The 15,148-nt window shown below is 40.7% G+C and overlaps 1 protein-coding gene across 17 annotated transcripts in view; it reads left to right on the top strand.

Annotated features, from left to right (window-relative positions):
* The window catches only part of auts2a (activator of transcription and developmental regulator AUTS2 a), a 362,432-nt gene that overhangs the window by 56,032 nt on the left and 291,252 nt on the right, over positions 1-15,148 (top strand). For 7 of the 17 annotated variants that reach the window (XM_037118508.1, XM_037118521.1, XM_037118519.1 and 4 more), the window contains exons 1-2: positions 5,433-5,681; positions 8,771-9,508. The exons of 1 other annotated variant lie outside the window; for it this stretch is intronic. In XM_037118508.1, the coding sequence (XP_036974403.1) occupies positions 9,221-9,508 (288 nt within the window). In that variant the 5' untranslated portion in view covers positions 5,433-5,681; positions 8,771-9,220. 9 more of the 17 variants (XM_037118513.1, XM_037118515.1, XM_037118510.1 and 6 more) reach the window with 9 other exon arrangements.

Here is a 15,148-nt window from a genome sequence, read left to right on the forward strand (position 1 = left end):
TTCATTATGTTGGAATTGAAACCACATGCTTCTATATCAGGCCTTGGATGTACTTAACACGAGCAAAGCATTCTGAAATCATTCTCTTTTATCTCAAGTGGCTGATCTCGATGTTGAACTTGTCGTCTCATGAATTAGTTAAAGCTGAATGTTTCTGTAATTGAGCTGTAGACATGCCGTTGAAATGAAGAGAATACCGTGTTTGTTTGCAGCACGTGCATATCTGACAACATCGTTAGTTAAAGATACGTTGTTTTTTTTAAGTAGGTCAGCTATCATACTTAATATTCCGCCTTGTCATTCAAAGAACTTCGCAGCAGTGTTTTATTATGGTTCCACACCGCCACAGTGTAGGTAAACATAACAACATGTCGGCTTTGAGTTATTTTTTGTTTCTCCTTTTTTTAAAGTCTTTTCCGCGAGATTATATTTGGAAGTGATAGTGGTTTATTTGCACAGATGACAGATATGGAAAATTACAGTACTTCTCTGAGCCAGGAGGAGAAAAAAAAGAATAACAGCTTAAGTTCATCAACTCATCTGCTGAAAAAAAGAATACACGAGTAAATGATCTCCTCTTAGAGCTGAAACATGCAGTGAAAGGTCATCCTTGGCATGTGAAATGAGGGGGAGTTCAAAAAGAGACCTTCAGAACAACTGACATCAAACTCTGGCATATATTTAAAACCGAACAATTCAGCTGTTGAACAGAACCCATTAAAAACCGCTTGGGCTACAGTTAATTCAAAGAGTGAAAAGACCCTGTTAAGAGCTGAGCGGTACGTCTTTGTTTGTTCACTTCTGCTTTTTTTCACAGCAGATATTCTGACGCGTAGTGATGCTACTCATACATTCACAGATGCTCTGTTCTGTACCATTAATGTAAGCTGAAGCACTGCATTTGTGTTGTATGCGCTGCACATCCTATACTGAGGTAAACATTCCTGTGCAACAATGTAAAAACACTCTCCCTAGAGAAAAATAAGGATGTATTATCAGTTAACTACATACAGTTAAGTATTAAAAGTACTGGTTATGTATTATTATAGTTGACATTATTAAATTGTCAATACTAAGGCTGCTTCTTCTTCTTCATCTCTCGACTGCTCCTATGCAGATCATCTGTTTTTCCATCTCGTATGGCAAGTATGGAAATCTGATTGATCCACATATTTGATTTTGGCATAGGGTTTTTTTTTTTTTCCCACTGGATGTACTACCTGACTCATCCCTCCCCATTTATCCAGGCTTTGAAATGGCAATGAGGAATACGCCGGCTTGGTCATTCTCAGTGGCCGGGGTGTCACTGTCTTGCCTGAGGGCATTTCAACATGTGGACGGGAGGACGTGGGTGTCAAACCGCCACCATGAGCATTAGACGACCTGCTCTACCTCCTGAACCACAACCACTCCTATCAGTGTGTAAATAACATTTAACTGTGGTAGCAGATAAAAACGGAGCGTGTTTTTTTTTTTTTATATACTGAAAGGTTGTTTTCTACTCCATTTATCATCCCATGAAGTTGTTTCATAAATGTGTATTCATTCTCTGGTCTTTGCCCTAATCTTTTTTATTTTTTATTTTTTTGGTGAAATGTTGGCTCATTTTACCTCTTTGGGCCTTGAACAATTTTTGAAAACAGTCTATCTCAGAGGTTTAGAGGGAACATTTCTTTGGTGGGACTCGTCTTGAACTAACAGACAACTGCATTTATAAAGGGCTCACAAGCTAGAAAGATGAAGAGCCACTGGTTTAATCACTTGTACTTGAGTTTAGCATGCTTTTCACGTTAAATATATTGTGAACACTGAACAGCAACAATAAATGTCAAATATACTGTGTAGTGCAGTAAAAAAGTACACTGATCATACATAATCAGTAGATATTTTTCAATTTATGTCTGTTCCTTATTCCCCTGATGGGAAATGTGGGTCTTATCAAATACATAAAAAAGTAAACAGTGATTGATCCCACATGCCAACTGAAGAACCATGAGCTAAGAGGATTTCGACAGGCCCCATATATTAAGACCAGAGAGGCTTTTCCAGTCCGTGCTGTTATTATTACACATACAAGCCTCAGTCATATTGATCTTGTATAATCATTTATTCCAATTAACAGTTCTACTTTAAGAACATTTTTATCATTCCACTGAAATCTGTTCTCACATTTTTGTGTAGCTATATGCTGCCTCTTTAATCTGACAGTAGGGACACATTGACACTATTCATAATTTAGGTCAGCTCTTGAACAGAGGGTCGTGTACCACAATTTAGCAGCAAATATGCCATGCACTTAGAGGGCATTTACCACTTGATGAATAATAAGCCTCCCACACACGTGTGTTAGAGCCACTGATGCCTCCACTATACCTTTTGATGAAGAGTGTCAACAAATCATATTTGCAAAGAGGCTGTAACAGGAGAGAACAAAGTGAGAAGAATAGATGGTACTCTATCCCACTGTACACAGCTACAGAGGGGAATATCTAAGTGAGGACTATTGTTCTACACTCGCAGTGCAAGTAACAAGGGCTATTATAGGGCTTGTAGGCAGACCTGTAGGGGGAGGAAAATGAGCTCATTCTTGTATTGAGAATCTCTTTTTCTTAAGTACCCGGCAATTCAACTTGCATTATGCAACTGTCATTACATCCCACTTCCTGACAAGCAGAGATAATAATGATGAAGATGAACACAAATAAGATAAAAGTAAAAGATAGTAACTGGCAGGTGTGAGATAATATGGTGATGTGTATGTTTCTATTTTGTGATTCTGATTCTCTAATTACCACCATCTGCTGAGTGAAACGCCGAGGAGGAAAAAGGGGGACTGAAGCGTTGCGTTCACACTTAAAGATAAATAAATGCTGCAACAGGAGACAGGCATTTTGTTTATTTCCAAGGTAACATCGGTTTAGCAGAATGGTTGTCCTGTGATTGACTTCTCCCAGGGGCTTCATCCTGTTATGAGCTCCTTTCAGGCTTGCATGGTGTGTGGAAAATACCTGTAAAAATCTGACAATCTTTATAAAAGTGTGATTGGATTTGCTGATCTGATTTGATTTCGGCTTATCGGAACATCTAAGGTAATTCTATTTTCCAACACATTGTGATTGAGCCAAAACCCAGTCACAGATGGGGGTCAAGGGACTGTTATTATAGCTGGTTAGAGAGGCTACATGTGGAAAGGATTAACTTTGACCCTTGTGTTATGTTGAGAGTTGTTGAGGCTGGAAGCCACGGTCAGTGCTGTTGTCAATGAAATGATAGCTTCATCATCATCATTACCGCAAGACTAGCATTGCCAAAGGAATGTTAGTAATCAATAATTTGTGTTGTTATCAAAATACCAGACAGAGCTTTAATGATTAGTTGATCTTGGATCAAGTGAAGAAAAAGAAAAATTAGTTGCCACCTATTTTGATAACCGATAAATTGTTTCAGTCATTTTTCAAGCAAAATGTTGCACTCCTGGCTAAGGAAAACATCCTGCTTTGTATTCACATAAAGTTCAGTTATTATAAACTGACATATACTCACATGAGATGCAAACCCTGGCAAGTACCGAATGTGAACCACCCCCAACATCCGCTGACCTGCACTCTTACTCTTTTTACTATGCTAGAGGAGCGCTTGCAGAAATCACACTAGAAAGTAAACTACAGCGTCATATTTAGAAACGTACAGAACAACTGAGTAGATTGCCGTATTTGATGTGTTGGGAGTGAGAACACATTGGTCATTAACGATAGGTCATGAAGAGATTTGGGGTTTGGACTTTTGGTTGAACACGAGAAACAATTTTTTCCCCACAAAGTTTAGTTTTATATACTCAGAGTGCAGATAAATTAATGAAAATAATGGTTAGTTGGAGCCTTAACACCATTCCTATTTCTAGTTGAGTGTTGTGTGACAGTGAATGGAGCTGTGGAGGCAGGGAAAGTTTGGGCGAAGGTGTAATTAAAGCTGATTATGGTGAGGCAGAGGGGAGGGGAGGGCAGCGCATTTGTCTTCCCCACCTAATGAGCGGAGGCCGGGAGAGCTGAATTAGCCGCCACGCTGTCGTCTCTCGCCTGCCATGCCACTTTGTCACAAGGACGCTCCTCCTAGAAGATGAGCGGGGGTCAAGTGCATGTGTACCCCCTGGCATTATTCTTACAGGCTGGTGGGGTCCCTGTTCCACCGAGTGCGGGGAATTGAGGCACTTTTGCGAGCTCTGAGGCACACCACTCAGCCTCTGCATCATTAAACCAGGCTAAAAATACACAGCCCACCCATGGTCTCCCTGTTCACAGAGGACCAGTTCATTGCCACGCTGTAACAATCGCTGACTCCTGTGCATGAGAGGTGTGTGTGACACCATCATTTTTCATTCCCTCTTTAAATCTGATCAGTGTTATGAGGCTATGGCAATGCAGTAACAGCGTGCTCAACAAGCTGTTATTAAGTGCTGTTCTCTTTCACCCACCAACTCATTTGATCATCACTGATACTACCACTACCATCCAGAGTCCCACTGATGTGTTCACACTGTTATAAATGCTCATCCTATGGGCATTAAGGGAAAAATCAATATGTGTTTGTGTAATGCTGGAGTGACATCTGTTACAAGGCATCCATTCGGTACTGATGGCAAAGCCTGCACTGTGTTTAATGTGGAACTATATATTTACAGCTTTCTTTTTTTTTTTTTTCAAATCATCTGTTAATTTCACAGTTGCATTTAAATGAATCGTTCAGTTCATAAAATGTCACAAACCAGTAAATGATCATCACAACTCAAAAGAGCCCAAGGCCACGTCGCCTTTTTTGGAACTGAACTTGATAAATGGTTTATCAGAACTGTTGTAATTTATCTGGTACAAGTGTGTTAGTGTGTTACTCAAGCAGATCAGTCCCTAAAGTCCCTTGCAAAACAGTCAGCAGGCGACTGACACACCGGCACTCACGGCTTTCTGAATCTAATGCTGGCTTTTGAGCCGACGGTGCTTTTTCAAGAGCAACGCCGAAAAAAACCAGCGCGAAGTGACCCCCTCAGAGCAAATCTAAACAGCTCCATGGCAAGCCGTGGATGCGTTCATTCCTGGTAAATGATGCATTTGTGGATTGTGAGCGAGTGCCCCCTTACATAATCATGTTTCTCTCTGAAGGGCAACACAATATCAATACAATAAATCACGCAGCAGTCATGAATCAGCCGCAGAGCCCCTTACTTTATGGTTACCTGTTGGCCGAAGCATTTTTTCAAATCAATCACTGTATCCGGCAAGAGGGGCATTTAGGCTATATCTCTGATACAGCTGTTGGAACGCTGCAATACAATGGGTACTGCAACCCCACTGCGCACAGGTGCAGGTAATTGAGGTCTGGTTAGAGAGGTCTTAAGAATGAAAACACCGACTGCAGAGACACAGCTTCCTAAGGTAAATCTCCTCCCTCGAATAGATGCACTGAATATGTGCTGCGCTTGTTTAGCGTCTCATTATTCATGGATACAGTACCTTAGGTCAGACTTTTCGGTTTGCGTTTGTTGAACTGGGAGGATGAGTCAGGTGGCTGCCGGGTGTCCCCGAGGCGAAAAGCTTGCCGTCGCTTTCATGAGCCAAACGACACCTGAGCCCGGCGCGTATCCTACAGAGGAGCAGGTCTGCAGTCAAGTGTACGACTTAATATTGGAAGTATGTCACGGCGAGCTGAACAGTTAATGTGTGCTAAATAATGGTGTTTTTGTTTGTTTGTTTGTTTACTTGTTGCCCTCTTAGATAAAAGCAACAACAACAAAAAGCAATGACTCCCTTCAGCGCAGAGTAGCGCTAGCTTGCTCAACAGCTTCGTGTTATTAGCATACTTTTTCAGTTTCCTATTTGTTTTACCAATTATGCTAATAAATGCATATATATATATTTTTAAATATATTTAATATATTTTTTCCTTATACAGCTGAGGCAAATGAACTAAAAAGACCAACCGCTATTGAAAACTATTTATGTTTTTTGAACATAGCTGTTATCATTTCATACGCAAACTTATTACTTCCTACTTGCACCACCTACTTGAATTCACAATTATTTTGGGGGGGGCATAAAAATGCACGCGAGACGGAGAGGGGGAGGGCGCTTGAGACGAATGTTAATGTAAAAGGCTGTGCGGACTGGTTTCCTCCTGCTCGTATTCCGCCGTGTCCCCCCCGCTCACGCCGTCTCTTCATCGCAACTCGTAGCCTGCCGAAATGTCCAGAGACAGCACTATTTGCGCCGAGGAGGAAGCGTGCAGCCTGTAAAGCGGCACTGCGGCATCGCCGTATCACTGCGCCCCGGTCCCCCTTCTCCGGGATCCTGAAGCTCGGATCCGGGGAGAGAGGAGGAGGAGATACCCGATGGTTTTCCTTTGCGGGATTTTTATTTTGTCAGCTCCAAACCTTCTTGTGCTTTTATCTGTTTATAGTGACCGAAGGCCTGCAACTTGTCCGGACGGTCCCTCCCCACTCGCAAGGGTTTGCATTTCTTCGTTTTGCATGACGTGTCTTGGAGCATAAAAAAAAAGAGAGACAGAAAGAGAGAGAGAGGGAGAAAGAGAGAGAGAGAGGCTTGCTTTTGTTTGTGTGTCTTATTGTGGAAAATGAAGCTTGGAGAGCCGGAGCAGGAGGCAGTGCCAGTCCGCTGCTGCTGTTGTGGGCTGGACTGGATTACAGAGCCTGAGATCTCTACTGACAGCACAGGCAGACAAAAAAGGGACTGTGAGCGAAGACAAGGGAAAGAGTCTCTCACTGAGCTAGAAAAAGCCAGGGCGAGTGCTAGAATACAGTTTTTTCTCTTGAATTAAGCGATATTTTGGGAGCTATGTGTGTATGTGTGTGTGTGTGTGTCATTAGATAAGTGCTGGCACGGGGCATCAGGTTAAAGGCATAGGTACTTGGGGGGTGGGGTGGGGGAGGTTTAGGACCGTTATTATAGTAAAGGTGGATTTACCCTTTTTGGGGTTGTTAGAAGGCAGAACATCTGCATGGAGGGGATATTTCTTAAAAGGCTGCTGCATAGTTAAATGTTGGCATGCTGGCTTGTTGGATGTGCCTTTTGTTATGTGTCCATTTGATGATAAGCCATTTGTTTAGCAAAACGCCTCTAATAGTGCATGTTTAAAACATTTGTGACTTTGCAGGGTGTAGCAGAGCATTGAGGGACTACATGTATGCTGCAGAATCCAGATGAGCTACATTACATGACAACCTGTGTCCAAGGAGACAATGTAAAGTTGAAGATGGTGGTTGACTGTGACAGATCGGTTTTGGCTTTTGTGGTGATGCAGAAAAGGTGTGATTCCTCTGTGTTTGAAATGTCCACCAGCATGTCTGATGCATGATTAATCAGGGGAAGGATTTGTGAAAGCCTGCAGTTTGTTGATCCAGTTTTCTTCCACATTAAATGCCATTTCTATGATGTAATGGATGAGAATTGATATTCTGGACACACAGAGAAGCCATATGTGTGATAGACTACAGAGCCAGAGTGACTTTCAGTGGCTTTAGGCCTAGACTGAAGGCTATGCCTTGAGAATGATCCAGAATAAGACTGCAAGCTGTTGAATGTTGCATCATAATATCATAAAGCAGCCAGATGCCTTCAGTGTCAGACAGTGAAGGTATGCCCTGCTATGCTCTATTGTTAAGTGCAGAATGGCATTTCAATGTCTTGACATTTGTCTTGATTTACAAATGGAGCATGTAAAACCTCAAGGATAGCTCCCTGTTCAGTTAGATCTGTTTTATTGAGAATGAGAGTGAGAAATATTACTGTTTGATGTGTGAAATTTTCATTTAACATTTGAGTGAGATGTTACGACCAAGGTAATGTTTTGAAAGAAATAAACAGTGAATTGAGAGAGGGCTGTCATGATGAATATGTTAATTTAGACCGATGTTTGATGGATGTCTACAAGTCAGAATTTAGTTTTTCAAGAAGAGCTTTCAAATCACTTCTCCTTTAGTTGATAGATGACCTACCAGAATTGGCGGCTCAGAAGTCTTAAGTTACTTGGCCTTAAGTTGAATACTGAAGATTTTACACCATGTAGAATTAAATGGAACATCATTTCTAATGTCATAATTGAATATGGATCTGATGTCTAAAGTAGAGTGTGTCATATAAATTAATGCAGTTTGCAAATAAGTTTTGGAGAGATTGATTAGTTGCTCAGAACACAACATTTGAGCTCATTAAGGCTTTCTTTCAAGCACAATAGCAGTCATTTTAAACATTGAGGTAGAACAAGCATGGTTACTGATAAACTTGGCTGTCACACTTTGTAATTCTGTTTGCACTAATATATATCATTTTTTAATGTAACTCAAAGTTAGAAGATGTTTTGCCAAAACAAGAAGTTCATGTTAAGCTTAGGACACCAAGAAGTCTACGTGGAAATTGTGCTACATAATTAAAGAAATTGAAACACTAAAAAGACAGTTTGTGTTTCTGGCTTGGCAAAAGCTTCAGAGACACTCGTAAAAGAGCACTTACAACACATAATCATCTCATCTCGGAGCTTAATGACCTGACAGTGTAAGAAAACACAGTATGCTTAGCAGATGAGACTGTAGCCACCCCAATAAAACATTCATCTTGAATTATGTAGAATGGCAATAACCTGCTGTATAGTGTACAGCACCTTTTGGGAAATGGCTCACTGACTAAATGCACACTTGAACTTGCTGAGTGAACATGTTGCAAATGCATGCTCTCTCTCTCCCTCCCTCTCTGTCTTTATCTTGCAGGAGGGAGAGTTTGCTGACCTTGGGTAAGAGAAGTAGGTTCCTGGAGAAGAAAGATGTGGCGTCACCTGCTCAACTCACCATGGCGGGACATGTTCACTGAGCAGATATTTGCTTTAACTTGAAAAGCTCTTCCTCTGGCGGAATTGACAGCTCGGTGATAACGTGTTTAATAGATCATTTTACACCTCCGTCGTAGGATTTGATGGACTGCCTTTGGGGATCGTTGCTTGGAACCTAGCGTGGTCCAGTGACTCTCTGCAGTTTTGAGTTCCCGTAAAAGGCTTCATCTGCTGGATATTACATGGTTACCTTGGATCTAACACATTGATAACATTCGCTTGGATATTGTGGAGATTCTCCAAGGGGGGGTTACACACGAGTGGAGGTCAAGCAGTGCCAGTGTTTGGCCCTTGAAGAGTTTCATTTTCTTTAAGAGGAGGGTTTATCTGGATGTTTCCCATGAAGGACATGGATGGCCCCCGATCTAGTGGCCTCCGCAAGAAGAGGAAGTCGAGGTCAGCCAGGGATCGGGAGAGGAGATCAAATGGGATAAGGAACAACCATGTTAAGGGCTCCATCTTTCGCTTCTCCTCTGACTCGGAGCGGGAGGGCGACAGGGAGCCCTGCTCATCCCGCCCGAGACCCCCGCGTAGAAAGCGAAAGGAGTCTACTTCTGCTGAGGAGGACATCATCGATGGATTCTCCATCACAGGGTTTGTGACGCTGGAGGCTCTGGAGGTGAGTGCTGAACCAAAGGGGTAACCCTCCAACCTTGTGTTTTTTTTGTCTGAGCTTTTGCATGAAGATCCAGTTGAAATCTCTTTGCATGGTGTAAAAATGTGTTTGTTATTGTGTGCCTCTTTGACTGGGCCCAGCGTTTTGGCTGGTGTGTGAGCTGGAGTTGAACAGATGTAGCTTTAAATGCAGTGCTGCAGCCAGAGATTACTATCTGTGTCATCGAGAGGCTGTTGTTGTTGTGTGCACTGCTCTGGATTTGTTTTCACAAGAGTTTTCCAGCAAAGCCTGAGACCAGATGAGGGATGTTCAGCTGTGGGTGTAGTGGCTGTTGTGCCTTTGTACACTTCGGAGTGAAAAAGCAATTTGATCCATGTTACAGCAGTTTATTCAGAGTGGGAGTAATTTATTGTGCTCTGGCTATCCATTTTCCTTGGAATGCAAACCGGGTACAGGCTGCCTTCCAACAATATAGTTCTGAATTATGACTTAGACGAGCAAGCATTTTGTACACACAGCACAACTGCTACAATTTTCTATAATGTAACAAACAGATGGGTGACAAATTGAAACAAAAGTGCCTTGGTAAGGTGTTGGCATCCAGAACAGCTTCAGTTCTACTTGTCCTAAATTTGACAAGTTTTTGGAATCATTCTTGCCTCATTTGGTGTTTCAGTGATGGTGGAGAGAGCTGTCTAACACATCAGTCCAGCGTCTCCCACAGGTGTTCATTTGGTAACTGTGAAGGCCATAGCGCACGATTCACATCATTTCCCTTTCTCTTTCCTTCTCATTGAACCATTTAGAGTCTATCTTTGTCCCTGTGGAAGCATCTGTATCTGTATGTTTATGTTTCTGCTCTCATTTATTCAGCTGTTGATACTTTCCTATCTGTATGCATCAGATATTTAGGTATACATATTTTAAAAAAGTTTTCCTTGACGGTTTTTTAGCAGTATGTCAAAGTAGTTTGTATCTTTACAAGGTCAAACTCGAGGGTTGTCCTGGGATAACACAGCCTCTTGTACTTTCTAATCTATGCAATGTGTACCAGTCTCTTGGAAGTCTGGTGTGACCCATCTCAAGGATATGAACAGTAGCACTAGTTCTCACTGTATACCTTTTGTTAGTCAAGGCTTTCCAGCTCAAGAGTGTTTTACTGTCATTTTTTTCCCTAATTCTTTTCATTCAGAATTGCTCTATTCAGCAGCCACAGACTCTGTCTCCTCGATTTGCTTGACCTTCTTTCTGTTGTTCTTTCCGTTATATTTCCGATATTTTCTGTGTCAGTCTGCTAAAGCGCAGCTATTCACAGTCTGTCTGTTAGATGACAGCTCAGAAATCATTGTGGGAAAGTTGAAAGTGAGTAGCTCTTGAATTTGCAAGGTCACTGTATGTAAAATAAATAAGCTAAGATGGTGCTTTTGAATGATCAGTTTTATTATTCAGTTAATTATGTCTCCACAGTTAAATCAAATTGACCATTCATGAGAGCCAACATAAGGTGTCATCTATACTCACCTTGAATAGGCCTTCCTCTCTGTTTAAGTGAATCTGCCTTTATATGATAGTAACCCATATTCCATGTCATTACATGTATGACCTGTAGAGGTGTTGGAGCACTGATGCATTGATAATTGTTTTATAATCTCACTGTAGCCATCTCAGTCGGAATGAAATCATGAGATGCCCAGATATTCCCAGCCTTAATAACTTATACTAAGATGTTTTAGTCAATATTTCAGGGCTTTTAATCTAAACATCCAGAACATGATGTTATGCCAATTTTGTAACCATAAAACGTCAATTTACATTAAAGTGGAAATGATTGGGTTGCCTTGGGAAGCTTGATTGTAACAGATTTACAGTTTTACATTAGTAGAAATTACTTTACCATTTAATTACCCCACACAACATTTTTTTCAACTTTTAACTGCAGTCAGCTGAATGAAAAACAGACAAATAAAATACATTGCAGTATCAAATTACAGTAAGATCAAATCACAGTGATTTAGAAGGCATTTTTTCACTAAACAGTCTTGTCACAAAGTGGTTTACTGAGTAACAAAAATGCACAGAGCTCAAGTAAGAGCAAGGCAGCTGCTTGTGTTTGTGTGAGTGAAAGTACACATCCGTACACACAGGAGTGTTTTAGTGAGAATGTGACAGAACTCATTAATGCAGGATCATGTCACAGGAAAGTGAAGGGAGATGGTGATATTGCATTGTATTTCTTCTTACAGTTGTTAGAGGGCTTTAAATATAGCAGTTTGTTGCACTGTGTCCCAAATGTGGTGACGGCATTTATAACAGAAGCTGTGTGCTGATTCATATTTCTGTACACACAATCAGTCAGAGTAGAAACTGGATTATGACCAAAGCTCCGTGTTGAAAACCTGCTGTAGTACAGTACCCCTCATGCTGTCTTGAGCTTGCTTCAGACTTTTTGTCCAGATTCATGTTGCTCCAAGGTCTAAATTACCCATTATTTACCCCATTAACTGATTAATTATGAATTCTGCTAAAAAGGACAAAAGCACCAAATTATCGCATTGGAGAAGCTGGGACCAGAAAGCTTTGGGCATTTTTGCTTGAAAAATCGTTTGAAAGTCAGAATAGAAGTGCTGTTTAATTTTCTGTTGATTGATTAATTGGTCATTAATGTCAACTCTTAAGAGAGAAGCATTGATTCACTGTTTTATGAAGTTCTCTTCTGGTTTGTGATTAAGAGGTCATGGTGCTGAGATCCTGAAGGCTGAAGAGACAGACTTGTGGTTCAAATGTCTGTATCAGGTTTGGTAATGTATGCTTGGAATATGAATGAGATCCCACCCCAGTTACTACCTCTGAAGTGCTCCTCAGTGAACCACTTGACCCCCCACTTACTTTCATTTTAGCTCCTCAGAGGCCAATGACAGGAGACCTATTTCACTTGGCAGCTCTCAGATGTGACCATGTTAAAATTAAGCCTGAGGGTGAATCAGGAAGTTTCTGATGAAGATGAAAATAAGTCAAATTTGCCAGGTTGATTGCTCCCACAAGAAATCTATGAAAGCCTGTCTTGATGATTGGCCCCTGTAATGCGTCAGAGATGACCATGTATTGAAGAGCTTTAGAAAATGATTGCATTCGAATGACTCCTCAGAATTACACCCATCCAGTCCTTTTCCTTCTCTTTAATCTTCATTAATGTATTGTAATGCTTTTAACTGCCTCCATAGCCTAGATATTTGGAATTCTTTTTATTCAATATTGTTTTAGGATTATTTTCATAACAATCAATCTTGAGTTTTCTTCATCTTTAATATGAAGATAGATATATTTTCATAATATGGGTTTTTACTTTTTTTGAACAGCTACCATCCATGCAGTTTTGAGCCGCGGTTACTTCTGTGTTTGTACCACACGATATTAAATGACTCAATGTAGTATATGTATGGAACTATGCACAAGCAAATCACAGCAGCAGTGGCTCTTTTTCTGTCTGAGTAAAGTTAAATTCTGATGAGGTCAGACCCCTGGAGGTATATGCTAGTGCTCTCCATCTGTCACCACAGTGCTGGAGCAACACTGCTCCCAGGCCTGCTTTTCATGTGCATGCTGATATCTTGCATTTCTCTTTCGACTGAAGCGTCCATGATGAGGCTCTTGAGATACGCTTTTTGTAGATGTTCTGTATCATATTGTTAGCTTGATTACTTGCCCATGTTAAATTGCTGTTGAAACAAAACTTCACTGTCATCAGGAGGTGGCCTATAAGAACACATATTCTCATTCTCATTTTCATTCTCATTGCTGTTTCTTTCTTTCTCTCTCTGATCAGCTTTCAGCCTGTCTTCACCTACAGCCAAGTCTTAACATGATAGTGATTTGTGACTATGATTAGTGAATATTTCTATTTCTAAAACACACACACACACACACACACACACACACACACACACACACACACACACACACACACACACACACACACACACACACACACTGTCTAAGTTAATGATTGTGTTGCTTTAAAAAAAAGCCTTTCATCAGATTCGTTATTGTGGCTGTAAATTCCATGATCATGACTACAAACAAGATTTCTGCCGGTATTTCCCTTAAATTGTTGAAAATATTACAACTCAGTAAGGCTATTCATACTTGGATGAAATCCAATCGAAATTGACTACATTTTATATGAGCATAAGGCACTTTTCTTCTTTTCACACAGAAGTCGAGGTATAGCTCAAAGGATTTCATATTATTTTATTGAGTGGAGAAGCACAGTTTCATCTGGGTGCACTTGTAGTTCAGGGATAGCAGATTTAATGTATTGATATGAAGCAGATATTTATTATGAGCTTATTAGTGTAATGATACAGGGCTAAAGCACTACAGAGGTATGCTACAATAACTAACAATCCTTTGAGTTTTTGCCCACTGTTGTTTCCAGTTCTTTCATGTCTCAGATTTTGTGCTCAGTGTGCTCATTTTCCAAGACCTAAACTCTTTCACTTTAAATTGAGCAAGAAATTACAAAGACGCATTGAGCAGTGTTCATTCATGGCACTGAGACCAAAGTACACAGAAGCAGCAGTACTTTTGAAGGAGTTGGTTACGAGACAAATTGAGGCCCGAGCAGAGACCTATTACAGCACTTGCAGAAATTGCTGAATTATTGAGTGCCTTCTCCGCTAAAACCTGTGCTGTGTTTCATTTCACTGGAAAGGTGTCCCTAACCTCAGCATACCCTTACTGACCAGAATTGATTTTAAATGATTGCCTTGGTTACCCCATAGCCCTGTTATTTCCCAGTCTCTAATATCTAATATCTGTTACCACACAAGCATGCACAGATAAATTCTCCTTCATCTCTACATCTGATGTTGGCTTGATCAGACTCCTGTCCAATCACAGCCTTTTCTTTTCCACGCTTCCCTTTACTCCTATTCAACAATGAGTCTAAAGGCTGGACCGACTTCTGTTTTTTAACTCGCATAACAACACCTAATCTTCTTGCTCAGCAGGTTAACAGCAGTCTATTACATGATTGACTGCCTGTGATAATACAATGAACAGCACAAAAGCAGCACTGTGGAAATTAGTACATTTGCAGTGTCTGTTTTACTTGGATCTTGCATTTAAAGGTCTGGAAAGACTTCTTAATTCACAATGTCCCACAGAGCTCCTGCAGGTTTTGTTGTTCCTCTAAATAATTTTCTAATTTAATTTGTTACACTCCATAAAAACAGAAGAGAATAGATGCACCTAATGCACAAGCAGTGTACAGAATGGCACTGGGCACATAACTGCATAACACCACATATGGGCGAGACTGGGAGAGCAGCCGAGAATTGGGATAGACGCACAGAGCTGACACAAGCAGTTTGGGCCCTGCAGTGTAGAAGAAGTCTTTTCAGAATTGTGAAGTGTGTGTGCATAGGATAGTTGTGTTTTTTAGTTCTCGGAGAATTTCCTTTTTTGAAGTCAGTTTGGCATTTTCAGTTTTTTAAAATGTATTGTTATTATGTGATTGTCTTTTGTTCAGTTAGTGGGGTAACTTAAGAATGGTAGTCTAGTTGGTGATGTAGTAATTGAACTGGTAGATCTGTTTGTCATTCGGTTTGTCTTGCACAACAAACAGTCGGATTTTATTGTGTA

Source organism: Acanthopagrus latus, chromosome 13, assembly GCF_904848185.1.
Source record: "Acanthopagrus latus isolate v.2019 chromosome 13, fAcaLat1.1, whole genome shotgun sequence".
In the NCBI taxonomy this organism is placed as follows: Eukaryota; Metazoa; Chordata; class Actinopteri; order Spariformes; family Sparidae; genus Acanthopagrus; species Acanthopagrus latus.